Source organism: Pristis pectinata, chromosome 30, assembly GCF_009764475.1.
Source record: "Pristis pectinata isolate sPriPec2 chromosome 30, sPriPec2.1.pri, whole genome shotgun sequence".
In the NCBI taxonomy this organism is placed as follows: Eukaryota; Metazoa; Chordata; class Chondrichthyes; order Rhinopristiformes; family Pristidae; genus Pristis; species Pristis pectinata.
The window spans coordinates 4643709-4658451 of NC_067434.1; the positions used below are offsets into that span (position 1 = coordinate 4643709).

At 46.6% G+C, this 14743-nt stretch overlaps 1 protein-coding gene across 3 annotated transcripts in view; it reads left to right on the plus strand.

Moving 5' to 3' along the window:
* Positions 1 to 560: 560 nt before the first annotated feature.
* The window catches only part of pdlim1 (PDZ and LIM domain 1 (elfin)), an 89305-nt gene continuing 75122 nt past the window's right edge, over positions 561 to 14743 (plus strand). For 2 of the 3 annotated variants that reach the window (XM_052041497.1, XM_052041496.1), the window contains exon 1: positions 790 to 1001. In XM_052041497.1, coding sequence (XP_051897457.1) covers positions 906 to 1001 — 96 coding nt within the window. In that variant the 5' untranslated portion in view covers positions 790 to 905. The other variant, XM_052041498.1, reaches the window with a different exon arrangement.

Consider the following 14743-nt stretch of genomic DNA (forward strand, 5'->3'; position numbering starts at 1 on the left):
CGTCTCCTATTTCTCCCTGCACCCTCTGCCCCTCTCCTGCTTGTCCAGGCGGCGGGAGGTGAGGGGTGATCAGGGAGAGGAGTGATCAGGGTGAGGGGTGATCGGGGAGAGGAATGATCAGGGGGAGGGGTGATCAGGGTGAGGGGTGATCGGGGAGAGGAATGATCAGGGGGAGGGGTGATCAGGGGGAGGGGTGATCGGGGAGAGGAATGATCAGGGGGAGGGGTGATCAGGGGGAGGGGTTGATCGGGGGAGAGGGGTGATCAGGGGGAGGGGTGATCGGGGGAGGGGTGATCAGGGTGAAGGATGATCAGGGGGAGGGGTGATCGGGGGAGGGGTGATCGGGGTGAGGGGTGATCGGGGGGAGGGGTGATCAGGGGGAGGGGTGATCGGGGGAGGGGTGATCGGGGGGGAAGAGTGATCAGGGGGAAGGAATGATCAGGGGGAGGGGTGATCGGGGGGAGGGGTGATCAGGGGTGATCACGATGGAGGGGCAGTCTCTGCACCCCCCGATGGCAGGGTGGTACGAATACTCCCACTGTGTTTACAAAGGCAGGAACACAGACATGAGTTGGCTGAGGCAGTGCCCTTACAGCGAGACGCCGGCTTGCTGAGGGCAAGTGTTGTGAAGTCCGCTGCTGTTTGTTTGCAGTTACTGAGCGAGCCGAGAACTCCAGGCTGCCGAGGTAAACAGTGAGGAGAGGGCGGCCCTCGCTGCGCAGCGCGGACAGAGGCTCTGCCCCCGGGGGTGGGGCGGTTCGGCACAGCTAGCTCCATACAAGGTGAGGCTGAGGGCTGACGCGGGCTGGCCGCACAATAACTCCCCCATCCCTCTCACCCCGCCCCGCGGATCGAGTCCGTCTGCTCAGAGAGGCGAGCCACAGCCAGCATCGTCCCCGCTCAGGATGTCCCAAGTCCGGATCAGTCTGCACGGCCCGGCGCCCTGGGGCTTCAGGCTGGTCGGGGGCAAGGACTTCGAGCAGCCGCTCACCATCTCCCGGGTAAGGAGCCGGAGCGTGGCCACGGCGGTCGCAGTCCGTCCCGTGGAGTGAGGAGGGAGGGCAGGGAGGGTTGGAGGAGAGAGGTGAGAGAGGAGGAGGAGGAGGAGGAGTAGGGAGGGGGGAAGGGAGAGGAGGGGAGGAAGGAGAGAGGAGTAGAAGGGAGGAAAGGAGGGTAGGAGGAGGGGTGAGGGAGGGAAGGAGGAGGAGGAGGAGGAGGGAGGTGAGAGAGGAGGAGGGAGGGAAGGCAGGAGGAGTAGGGGGAAGGGAGAGGAGGGGAGGAAGGAGAGAGGAGGGTAGGAGGAGGGGTAAGGGGACAAGGTGTGTGTGGATCCCGCCCCCTTGAGGGCTTATGCAGGGCTTTGTCCCTGCAGGGTGTTCATCCTGATGAAGGGTCTCGACCCCAAACGTCGACTGTTCATTTCCCTCCATAGATGCTACCTGACCTGCTGAGTTCCTCCAGCATTTTGTGTGTTGTTCATCCACCTCCCCTCAGTTGAGGCAGGTTGTCTCCTCACTGCTGGAGGATTCCCAACTCTCCAGGACTAAAAACATTGAAGATGGGGAGAGGTCCTGGGGTTGTGGGTGGGGGAGAGAGGATCGGAGGGGGCGGGTTGACCTGGGAATATGAGGCATGTACTGGGGAAAGGGCCTGAACTCCCCTGTCCAAAATGTAATTGTGGGATGATGAGGCAGAGATGTTTGTTAATTGTTGGGAGGGTGTCACCCATTGCCCACTGTCAGTCACCTCCTTCAGCAGCTGTGGGGAAGGGGACAGTGGTAGCTCACTGTAGGGTTCTGCCCCAGCACTGGTTGGGCCCTTTACAGACTGGGGTTGCTTGGTGGGGGGGAGTCATTGTGGGTGGGGGTAAATGTTCGGTGTAGATGGAGTTGTATGTTGGGCTGGGTGGTGGCGTGGAGTTATTTACCAGTTCAGATGCACTGTGGCTGATTCTAGTTTGAAATGGAGCTCATGGCTACTATTTATTAATAATGTGGGATTGGGGATGTTGTGCTTATTCTGGTTAATCTGGGGCATGTCTGAGTAAACTGGACAGTTTATTTCTCATAGTAACGGCTGAGTTTTTGGTGCTTTGTGCGATTTTTAATGGTGATCACCTTTGTTCCTGGGTAATTAACTGACCAAACTACAGTTCTCAAAGGGTGACAATGTTTAAAAAAAAGAGCACACTTTCACAAAGGACCCAGATGTATATCCAAATGGAAAGTGATTACAGTGCTTTGGAGAAAGACTGAGTGGTGGAACTAATTGGATTGCTCCAGGTAAGAGAGGATAAAGTCCCAGCAGACTGAAAACTTGGGTGTTTTGTAATCCTTGGACAGACCGAACTCTTCTGCTGCTGATCTCTGCTTCTGAGGAGGGTGGCGGCCAGGTGCTTCCCAACAAAAGGAGGAAGGATGCTTGGTGTGATGACTAACCATGACGTCATAGCACTGGCTGAAGTCTGGCGATCTTTTGCTTGCCTGTTCCTGTCCTCATCTAGGGTGTGATCTACAAAGATCCAGAATGTTCAGACAGGTTTGGATTAGGGAAGTAGAACCTGTGAATTCGGCTCATATTTGTACAACACTTCTCACAACCACAGAACGTCCCAAAGTGCTTTCCAGCCAATGAAAACTCTTGAAATTATGATTATAATGTAGGGACTGCAGCAGGCAAAATGCATAAAGGTGATGACAAGCAGATGGTTGGTGTTGCATGGAATTACTTGAGAGACTGGCCGGGATGTCAGGGAAGCTTGCATAATTTCCTTGGATTACTGCCATCTGGGAGGACAAAGAGGGCCAGGTGTAATGTAACTTCTGAAAGGCACAACTTCAGTGCTTCTGTAATTTACCAGAGTGTTGGTCATTCCAGTTCCAAGTTGGTACTTCCAATCCCAAAAATTCCAGTTTTGTGGCTTTTGAGATTTTGTGCTCAGGATTCTAAAGTGTGATTTGGACCCATGTTCAGAATGTAGATAAGAGTGCAACTGATTAGCCTGGTTGGTTGGGCAGCTTTTATACACGGGACAAAATCTCCTTTGTAGAGAATGTGGGTTGGCTTGAAGCAAGGCTGAAGATCTGGACTGAGGCTTGGCCCCCTGACTCAGTGCTGCAGCCCCAACTTCTACTTGTGGCTTGGTGAATTGTGTGGTATAATGCTTCGCGTTTGTGAGTGGAATGTGTTTTGGGCTCATGAGAAATCTCAGCTTTCACTCCTTCCCATTAAGGGACCTGCGGTTGGCACAGAAGGACCCCTGGGCTATGCTGACCCTCCCTGAAATGTGCTTGAGCAATCTGCCCATGGTTGCTGTCTGAGTGGAACTTGCTGCTGCTTCAATTGTCTGTCCTTATTGGAGGCCAATTGATCATGTGGCTAACAAGCAAAATGTCACACCGGTGTTCTTGTAAAGCAGAACAAAGCAGCTTCGTATGACATCTAACTTTGCAATACCTTATTTTGGAAGGCTAGCTGGCTGCAGTAACGAAGTTGGGATAACTGTTTTTTTCCAGTTTCTTGTCTGGAATAGAAGACTACTTGGTTTAACCATATTTATTTGTCATACAGTTATCACAATGCAGAAGGAGGCCACTTGACCCATTGAGCATATGATGGCTCTCTGTACAACAATCCCGTCAGTCCCGTTCCTTGGCTCTGCCCTGTGAGTTTTTCTCTTGAGTACAGATCCAGTTTCCTTTGATCTCTGCTTGCAGCACCCTTGTGGGTAGTGAGTTCTAGGTCATTACCACTCGCCCTGTAGGATAAGTTCTTCCCTGCATCCTCCCTTCATAAAATCCATAAAGGCTACGTTGACTGCAGTCCCTTCATCAACCTTCTCTGTTACTTCAATAAAAAAATTCATTGGGGTTTGTCAAACCTGATCTGCCTTTTACAAATTCCTGCTGCATCTCCTTAATTAACTCAAACCTCTCCGTGTGCCTGTTTAATTTTTTTTCTCCAGTCAGACGTGGTTAATATTTAGGAACAATAATAGAGTTATACAGTATGGAAACAGGCTCTTCGGCCCAACTTGTCCGTGCTGACTAAGGTGCCTACCTGATCTATTCCCATTTGCCTGAATTTGGCCCATTTCTCTTTCCATGAACCTGTCCAAAAGTCTTTTAAACATTGTAATTGTATTCCCCTGTACCACTTCCTCTGGCAGTTCATTCCATATTCTCACCACTCTCTGTGTGGAAAGCATTGCCCCTCAGGTCCCCTTTAAATCTTTCCCCTCTCGTCTTAAACCTATGCCCTCTAATTTTGGACTCCCCGACCCTGGGAAAAAGACTGTGACCATCCACCTTATCTGTGCCCCTCATGATTTTATAAACCTCAAAACAGTCACTCCTTGGCTCCAGGGAAAGCAATTCCAGCCAGTCCAGTGTCTTCTTATAATTCAAGCCCTCCAGTCCTGGCAAAATCTTTGAGAATCTTTTCTGCACCCTCTGCAGCTTAATCACATCCTTTCTGTAGCATGGTGACCAGAACTGTGCACAATATTGCAGGTGTGGTCTCACCAAATTCAAGACATGCCAACTATTGTACTTAATGCCCTGACTGATGAAGGCAAGTGTGCCATATGCCTTCTTCACCACCCCTTCTAACTGTGTTATGACTTTCAGGGAATTATGTACTTATATCCCTGGGTCTCTCTATCCTACAACACACCCCAGAGCCCAACCATTTACTGTGTATGTCTTGTCCTGGTTTAACTTACCAGAATGCATCATTTAATGCCAAAGTGACTGGCTTGTAGTCACTTGGGAGTGTGGTGCCATCCTTGCTAAACCAAAGGTATCATATCGATCACTTTCCAACCTTGTGGCACCTCCCATGTACCTCGAGAAGATTGGGAAGTCCTTCCATCATCTCCACTGTCATCTCCATTAACAAGCTGGGATGCAACCCATCCAGATCTGGGATTTATTCGGTTTAAGTACAGCCAGTCTTCCTAGTACATCTTACCTGTCCATTTTCATTCCAGTTGTTAGAGCCACCATTTCTGCTTCTGCTATTTTGTCTGAGTCCTTTTCCTTGGTGAATACTGATACAAAGTACTCGTTGAGTGTTCTAGCTTTGCTCCACTTCTAAGCATCTGTCATCTTCTTTGTCCCTTGCAAGTCCAGCCCTGCCTACTATCTTCTTACTGTTTACGTGTGGAACAAGATTTTTGGCTTCTCTTTTATCTTAACTGGCATTTTTTGCCAAAGTTCCTGCAATAAGATTGTTTGTTTTGTGTGAACAAAGCCGCAGCGATATCCACACCTGTGAATGAAAATATAAAACACCCCCATGTGTAATGTAAACTGCAGCCACAGATTTATTGCAGGGTGATTTTGCTCTCAGCCCTGACCTCTGCAGTTCCCTCCCTGATGCTATCCTTTGAGCCACTCCTTGAAATCTATGTCTGTGACTAAGCTTTTGATCATCTACCCTAAAACTTCATTATGAACTCCATCCAGTATGTAACTCTGAGCATGAGCAAGCCATTCAGCCCTTTGGACTGCTCCACTATTCAATATCATCATGGCTAATCATCCACTCCTGCCTTCACAACTCCCCCCACCCCACCCCACCCCAACCCTTTCCTTGGGTCCAAGCCCTGCTCATTTGTGGCCACTGATCGACGTTGGACTCTCGCCCAGTAAAACACATTTAAAATCCTGATCTTTGAGCCGAGATCCCTCTGTGGTTTCCCCTTCCCTGTTTCTGTAATCTCCCCCAACACTACAGTCCTCCCTGATCCAGTTCTGGCTTCTTGCAAAGCTGGTTTTTATCACTCCATCATTGGCAGTTAGGCCTCAGGCTCTGTAATACTTATCCTAAATCCCTCTTTTTTTAAAAAAATCCTACAATAAAATAAAAAGATGGAATCAGTAAAAGTGATCACAGCATTCTGTGGTTGCGAAATTTCCATCAGTTCATTGACAAAACTGAAATAATTAAGTGACCTTCCCTTTTGATGTGGCTTTGCAAGGTTTTCTGTTACACCAAGGCTGATCCAGGCTCTCTTCTCTGAGCAATAAATGCTGGTTTTGCCAGAAATCCTCACACTAAATTAGTTAGCTTGCTTTTGGGATGTGTTGTGCTCCATCCTGCCCATAGATTAGTGAAACCGTGTTGGGGTCACAAGGTGGTATGTGGAATTGAAAGAAGCAAAGTGTGGACACTGGGGTAAGGTAATGCAAGAAGCATTGTCCATTTTAAGGAGGGGAACCGGAGGGAGCAATGTGTGGGTGATGGGCAGATCAAGAGGGCGGGGAGGGGAAAGAGATGGGGTGATGGGGGGGCAGTGGTGGGATAAGGGGAGGAAGGCAAAGAAGTGGCTAGATATAATGTTTTGATGTTGATATGAGTCACTTCATTTTAGCAAGGGTGCTATTAACTGAGGTAAGGCTGGCAAAACAAAGGTCATAGAATGCTGGAAACACTCAGCAGTTCAGGCAGCATTCGTGGAAAGAGAATCAGTCATTCTTGGTCTGGAGCCTTTCAAGAGCCCATCTAGATGTCCCTAAATATTGTGAGAGTCTCTGCCTTCACAACCCCCTCGGGAGTGTGTTCCAGATTCCAAGCAGCTTCTGGGTGGAAAAGTTCTTTTCCAGATCCCTTCTAAACCTCTTTCTCCTTACCCTAAATCTGTGTCCTTTTGTTTTCGATACCTCTGCTATGGGGAAAGTTTTCCTATTTATACCCTTCATCTGTAGCAGTTCCTACCACTGATGTGTGGTCCTGGTTTATTTTTCCCTCCCTTTTGAAGATGGTGGTGACATTTACTATTTGCCAGTGCTCTGGCTCATAATGTTTTACAACTGAAAACTTCTACATCGTACAAGTGCCCCTCTTATTTTTGTTGATTACTTGCATGTGGACCTTGTTAGTTTCTTCTTTTTCTTGGTATAATAACTCGTGTAAAATCCATCTTTTAATCTTCTACTGTTTGGTTCCACTATGGCATCATATAGCACAGAAACAGGCTCCATCAAATCCCTATTTACTCTAATCCAACACCTAATCCCATTTTATTCTCCCCACAACTCCCAGATTCTAGCATTCGCATTTACACTTGGGGCAATTTACAGTGCCTAATTAATCTACCAATTTGTATATCGTTGAAGTGTGTTAGGAAACTGGAGCACCCAGGGAAAACCATGGGGTCATGGAGAATGTGCAAACTCCATGTAGACAGCACTAAAGGTTGGGATTGAATTTGGACTACTGGAGCTGTGAGGCAGTGGCTCTACCGAATGCTCCATTGTACCACTCGTCAGTATCCCTGCAATTTCAGCAGCCACTTCCAAATTAAGTTTTCTCTTCCATTTGTACCTTGCTCTCTCTTAGTTATTTATAATCTTTGATATTTCCATTATTTTTTCCTGTCTTTGTCTCTTTCCCAAAGTTGTCATGTTCTTTTTATCCTGCTTTGTTCTTTGTGATGTATTTGTCTTTCTCCTTCGATTGTTTTATCCTCACCACTTTATTTAACCATGAGATCCTATTCTTCCTTCCACTTTAATAATACATGAAAATAAAAACAAAATATGTGAAAAGAGAATCAAGTTAAAATTTCAATTCAGTACCCTTTGAACCAACTGCGTCCACGGTTCTTTTTAATCTTCCTTCCAGTTTATTTTTAGTGCAATATATTTCTCCTGAAGGTATTGACCTATTGTTTAAATTTCCTACATCTGTCAGTAATTTATCTTCCTTAATTACATTCTCACATTTTGAGTTTTTTTAACTACTTGTTATGTTTTCTCTTGTTATGTTTTCTCCTCTCTCTCTCTCTCTTTCCCTCTCTCTCTCTTTCCCTCTCTCTCTCTTTCCCTCTCTCTCTCTTTCCCTCTCTCTCTCTTTCCCTCTCTCTCTCTTTCCCTCTCTCTCTCTTTCCCTCTCTCTCTCTTTCCCTCTCTCTCTCTTTCCCTCTCTCTCTCTTTCCCTCTCTCTCTCTTTCCCTCTCTCTCTCTTCCCCCCCCCTCTCTCTCTCTCTCTTTCCAATGATTAGTTTTTCCTATAATCAGTTCTGGTGGTGCTTCCTCCTTAATGTGTCTCTTGTTTGTTGGATTGGAATGAAGTGTTGTGTTGATGCTGGGCATTTTAGACTGTTAGAAGAAAGCTGTAACTTCAACAATTGTTTTTACTTGTGGGACTTCATTATGTTTTTATAATTGGCTCCAACAAGCGAAATGCCTGGTATAATGCAGGATGTGGTTTTAGAGATTGGAATGTTGAGCCTTTGAAACTCTCACTTTGTTTGTTGTGTCCTGAGGTAATGCTTGATGTTGAAGTGTAGTTTTTGGAACCACAGAACATTTACAGCACCATCAGTGGTCTTCATCCCATTGCACCCATACCAGTCAAAAAAGAGTTCCCCAGCCTTCCTGCACTGTGCATTGCCCAGTAGGTCACGGCTCTTCGAGTACACATCCAAGTACCTGGGTAAAGTGATGAGGATTCCTGCCAGACCCCACCACCCTCCAGGTGGAAATTCTCCTCATCTCTCTAACTTCAGTTTTTACCAACTACTTTAAGTCTGTGGCCCCTGATTGTTTCACCACAGTATCCAGGCCCCACATAATTTTATACATCTCAGTTAAATCTCTCTTCTGCCTCTCCTGTTCCACCCCAGTCCATACAATCTTGCCTCGGAGCTACCTCATAACTTCCCAATCTTGTCAACGTCCGTCTCCATCTCTGCACGCGCTCCGTGCAGTCACATCATTCTTGTAATGTGGTTATGATGAATGGTCATACAGCATGGAACCGGGACCTTCGGCCCAACTCCTCTGTGCCTTGCTAAAGTCCACATATACCAATGTCTACCTGTCTTGTCTTCAGCACAGAAACCAGCCTCCCCTCCATGGACTCTTGCTGCCTCAGTAAAGCAGCCAGCATAAGCAAAGACCCCACCTACCCCGGACATTCTCTCTTCTCTCTCCCATCGGGCAGAAGACACAAAAGCCTGAAAGCACATACCAACAGGCTCAAGGACAGTTTCTATCCCGGCTGTTATAAGACTATTGAATGGTTGCCTAGTACGATAAGACAGACTCTTGACCTCACAATTATGACCCTGCACCTTATTGTCTACCTGCACTGCACTTTCTCTGTAGCTGTAACACTTTACTCTGCATTCTGTATTGTTTTACCTCATACTACCTCAATGCTCTGTGTAATGAATTGATCTGGATGAATGGTTTGCAAGACAAGTTTTTCACTGTACCTTGGTTCACATAACAATAATAAACTAACTCCAATTCCAATTTCCTTAGTAACCTCCTCAAACTCTCAAGAAGCTTGGACAGTCAGAGACTTTTTCCCAGGGCGACAATGGCTAACACAAGGGGACATAAGTTTAAGGTGATTGGAGGAGGATGTCAGGGGTAGGTTTTTTGCACGGGGTGGTGGGTGCGTGGAACACATTGCCAGCAGAGGTTGTGGGGGAAGATACATTGGGGACATTTGGGAGACTCTTGGATGGACACATGAATGATAGAGAAATGGGGGGCTGTGTGGGAGGGAAGGGTAGGATAGATCTTAGAGCAGGATAAAATGTCGGCACAACATCGTGGGCTGAAGGGTCTGTGCTGTGCTGTGATGTTCTATGTTATCCAGGGCAAAGCCAGTTTGATAATTTTGATATTCCCACCTTGCCCATAAATTTTCTCGGATTTCATTTCTCAGACACCTCTGCCCCAGGTAACATGTAATGTACACAGGTGCTGTAGCCGCAACCCAAGATCAACACTTTCTCATAGTTTTAATATTTTCTTCCTGTTTAGTTACAATAATCAGGAATTCTGTTGCCATTTTCATGACAGTGTATCCCTGCCTCTGCATGAAGGGATGGTCAGACATGTTCGTGCTTTGTTTTGACATTGTTTTGATCAGTCTTGCTTTACTCATTATCTCCCTGAAACACTCCTTTTCCTGTTGAAGTTACTTGTCCATTCTTGGACTTGTGTGCTCAAGGTCTAATTGTGTGAGTGAGGCAGAATGTTTTTCATTGCAGTAGTGAGTTAAAGGCACAGGACACCACTGCAACTGTATGGAGGGCAAGGTACATAGAACATAGAACTTTACAGCACAGTACAGGCCCTTCGGCCCACAATGTTGGGCCGACATTTCATCCTGCTCTAAGATCTAACCCTTACCTTCCACATCGCCCTCCAGGTAAGTTGGGAAGTCTGAAGTCTGTGCAGAACAAAATACTTGCATTTATCTAATGTCTTTCATAGGGTGCTTTGTTATAATGAGGAAATGCTATAGTTAATTTATACACAACACACTGCCATGAAAGGCAGTGGGAAAATGTCTGGTTAAGCTATTCCAGATACTGTTTGAGGGAGAAATATTGACTAAAAAACTAGGAGAACTCTGCTCTGCTCTCTGAACAGAGTCAAGAAAATTTTAAACATCCTTGAAGGGGTTTGTGCTTCAATGACTTGTCCAAAAATTGGTACTTCTGGAAGTGTTGCTCCCCCTCAGTACGGGATGGGAGTGTGCGGACTGTTGTGCTAGGGGGCCATCTTTGTTTTAGAACAAACGAGTGTCGCAGCTGCTGTATGAGTGACATCAGTGCATGGGGGCAGCCAGGCCTGTACAGTGCTCTGATATCTCCTGTAGAAAATCCAACTGTAAATATGGGTTCCATTAGAGCTTTAAAACACGTGTTAATCGGAAGGGAAGGGCGATGTTTTGGTGTTGCTTAAAGGGCTCCATCTTGCACGCAGCTTCTTACCAGAGAGGCCAAGATGTCCTTCCTCCTCCAGGCAGGTGTTGACAGACTCCCAAAGAGCCAAATACTGCCAATGGTGGAAATCTGAAATAAAATGTGGGAAATACTCATTAGGTTCAGCAGTATCTGTGGAGGTGAGAGTTGACATTTCAGTACAATGAATCGAGTTGTGTTGAAAGATCATCAACCTGACACAGTGACTCTTTTCCTCTCTCCATAGATGCCGCTTGACCTGCTGAGTGTTTCTGGTGTTTTCTGCCTTTAGGTTCCCATCTCGTTGCCTCCCCCTCCCCCCCAAAACCTTCTCCCCTTTTGTGATCTGAGCCTGGGACTTGTGCACAGGCAGCTGTTGGAACCACCCCTTCAGGGCTACTTGTTTTCACTGTGTCAAGAGTTACCAGGGGCTATATTTGTGGTTTCTCTGGTTTAGAATTGCTGATCATTCTCTAAAATCCACAAGCTATTGACTCCAAGACGGGAATGTGATGATAGAGCCACAACTGTTCAGAGGAAAGATAGTGTTGAATTAGTCAGCACTTGGCAGAAGGTGGAATGATACAGTAAAGCCTCAAGTTCTGACTGTGGTCACATCCTGTCATGTTTGAACAGTTAATGTACCCAGCCCAACTGTGGCATTAGCTGGGAGGTAAACTTTCTTTGCCATGTCCCTGTGGGACATTCTCAGTTTTGTTGCCCTCCCAACTCATTAGTTGGTCTTTTGTTACCTGCAGTTTGGAGTCCTTGTCATTTGAATCTGAACTTTTAATTACAGCTAAAGATCAAAGAGCAGAAAATGAATAAATGCTTACAGAGGGAAGGTATGCATTATGGGCAGGCATTTCCCCAGAGGGAGGTGAAATCATAGGCTGACGTATTTGTCTAACCCTTTGAATTTCACTTCAGAGTAATAGCTTGCATTTTATAAAAGAGCCTTGCAGTGCTACTTCAGCCCCCAGTGAAGTGTTGTCCACGTTCTTCCACTGTCATTCCCAATGGGTGCTGTAGACACCCCTCCCCTCCCCACGGTCTGTCCCCAATTTGCAGGATAACTGGGTCGTCACTAAGCCTTTGATAGAATCATAGAGTCATGGAGAGATACCACATGGAAACGGGCTATCTTATCCCATTTTATTCTCTCCACATTCCCATCAGTTCCACCCCAGGTTCTGTCTCTCAATGTAACTGCACCGTGTAATGAATTGACCTGTACACTCAGTATGCAAGACAAGTTTTTCACTGTACCTTGGTACAAGTGCCAATAATAAACCAATACCAATACACTAGAAGCAATTTACAATGGCTGATTGGTAGTCCCAATCAATCTTTAGGATGTGGGAGGAAACTGGAGCACCTGGAGGAAATTCGCATGGTCACATGGAGAACGTGCAAACTCCACATGGAGAGTGGTGGAAGTCAGGGTTGAACCTGGTCACTGGAGCTATGAGGCATCTGTGCAACTCTATCACCCCACCCAACCCTCCAGTCTGGAGACTGACCCATCAAACTCCCCCCCCCCCCCCCCCCCCCACCCCCCGATCTTCAGAGGCTCTTGCACATTTAGGTGCACTGGTGTTTCTGGGCTATGGTAGGTTGGGGTCCAATCTGAGTCAATAAGAACAAGGGTGTTCGGGTAATGTGACTTGCTGTGAGATACAAAATAGACTGTGGAGTTCTTTTTTTTCAGATGGGGCATTAGTGCTGGGGAAATATTCTCAAGGCAGGGTGAGGTACAGTGTGAAGCTCCTGCTGTGGTCCCACATTAAGTAACCACAGGGCAGATACAGCTTGGGTTCAATAGAGTAACACCCCGTCCACATTATCACATCAATTAACCATGAGCAACATACAAGATGCTGGAGGAACTCAGTGGGTCAGGTAGCATCTGTGGAGAGAAATGGACAGTCGATGTATTGGGTTGAGACTCTTCGTCTGGATTGAAAGATGGAGGGGAGATAGCCGGTGTTAAGAGGTGAAGGGAAGGAGTGGAGCAAGACCTAGCAAGCAATAGGTGGATCCAGGTGAGGAGGGAAGGGTGGAAGTAGTGACAGAAACTGGAGGTGATGGGAGCTGGGACCTTAACTGTGATTCCAGAGGACTGTTGCTTTTTACTTGCACTCATTTGTTCTTTCTATCCATTATCTAGCAAATTGGCCTTTGTGAGAGAAATTAGTATTTTACATTCATTTCCTTCTTTTCATTCACTACGAAATACAAACAGAATGTGCTGCAGAAATTTGGAATTGTGAACTTGGAGACTGTCGATCCGTTTTGATGCCCTTTGAGCACCTTTGTGTTTGAGAAGTGCGGCAGAGCTGATGGGTTAGAGTGGGAGTATGATCAGTCAGGTCCTTTAGTCGGTATTACTGGGCATGGCTTCTGTCTTGGGCAGGGTGCTGGGTTTGTGACAAGGGGTGGCTGAAGCTTTAGCAAGTATTTATCTGTGCGTATATCTGACCATGAAACCTGGGATGCTTTGCGTGATTGTTGATATTCAGCAGTAACTGATGCATGGTGTGTCCTTTGCTGTTGGGTCATAAGCAAACCGAAATCAGATCCTGCTGGTGTCTCCTGTACTGAGCAGTGTCCTGGTTGAGCAGCAGCAATGGGAAGGGTGAAAGCAAATGGGTTTTAGGAATTTAAGTGCTCTCAATGTAAATGGTGGTCCAGAAGGTTCTGAATCTGAAAGTTTGAGGTGGGATCCGTGAGGTTCATAGAAAGAATCCAAGGCAATTTTACCTGTTGGTTACATTCTGTTGTTGGTTGTAGTTAAAAATTTGCAGGTGAGTTGTTATCAATGAGTTGATCAGCTTGTCCTCTGGGTTGATGGATTAGGGTTGGGTCAATGTAGTGAAACTTTCTTCCAAGGAGACGGACTAGATCTGTGATTCTTTTTTTCTGGTCGGCCCTGTTGCGTCTGAGTGGTGTCAATCTGTGCGGCAGTTGAAATGGCCAGCAGATTGTGTGGAACAAGATATCTTTATTAGCCACATGTACATCGAAACGCACAGTGAAATGCATCTTTTGCGTAGAGTGTTCTGGGGGCAGCCCGCAAGTGTCGCCATGCTTCTGGCGCCAATGTAGCATGCCCACAACTTCCTAACCCGTACGTCTTTGGAATGTGGGAGGAAACCGGAGCACCCGGAGGAAACCCACATAGTCACGGGGAGAACGTATAAACTTGTTACAGACAGCAGCCGGAATTGAACCTGGGTCGCTGGCGCTGTAATAGCGTTACGCTAACCGCTACACTACTGTGCCTGTAAGTACCATGCAAGTAGAAGGCCTTAGTAGGCCAGCTGATATGAGGGAAGTGGGTTCTGTACTGTGTGGATGTTGAATGTGATGCCAGACCTCAAACTGCTTCTGTGGGCAGAGGGGTGAGGAATGATAATGGTTTTGCCACTAGTACCACGAGGCACTTGTGCACCCTGCACCTGCTCCTTATGTGGTGAATGTTTTTCTAGTTAAGGCATGGTTACTCTCATTGCTCCAGAATGCAGTGAGTGTGTCGCAATCAGGCTGAAACTCCTGAGGAATCTCCCCATGTTTGGAGCCTGCAACATTCTGTGGGTCATTGAGGCCCATACATTTCATATGTTTGAGGCCTGTGATGTAATCGGGAAGGAGCAGGTTTAAATTAAGCTATTGAGTGGGTTTTTTCTATTAAAGGCTTATGGAACTCAAGTGAAATCTGAACACTAAAACCAAGTTCAAACAAGTATCAAGGATTTTAAATCCTGTTTGAAGCTGACTGTAGATGAGAAGGGGCAAATTAAGGAAGGATGAGGAAAAGCCAAAATGATGTTTTAACGAGTCAATGCAGGGGAGAAACTGTCCCCAGAATTAACTGGATCAGCTATACTTTTTCTGCTGAGTCCTTGTGTCTGAGTTCAAAATAATTTTGTTCAAAGTTGCGAAGTAACTGCAGCTTCTACCCTGATTGCTGACCTGGAGTAGACAGAGAAGCTGAAAGGAATCGCAAGAAGAACCCACCTATCACTT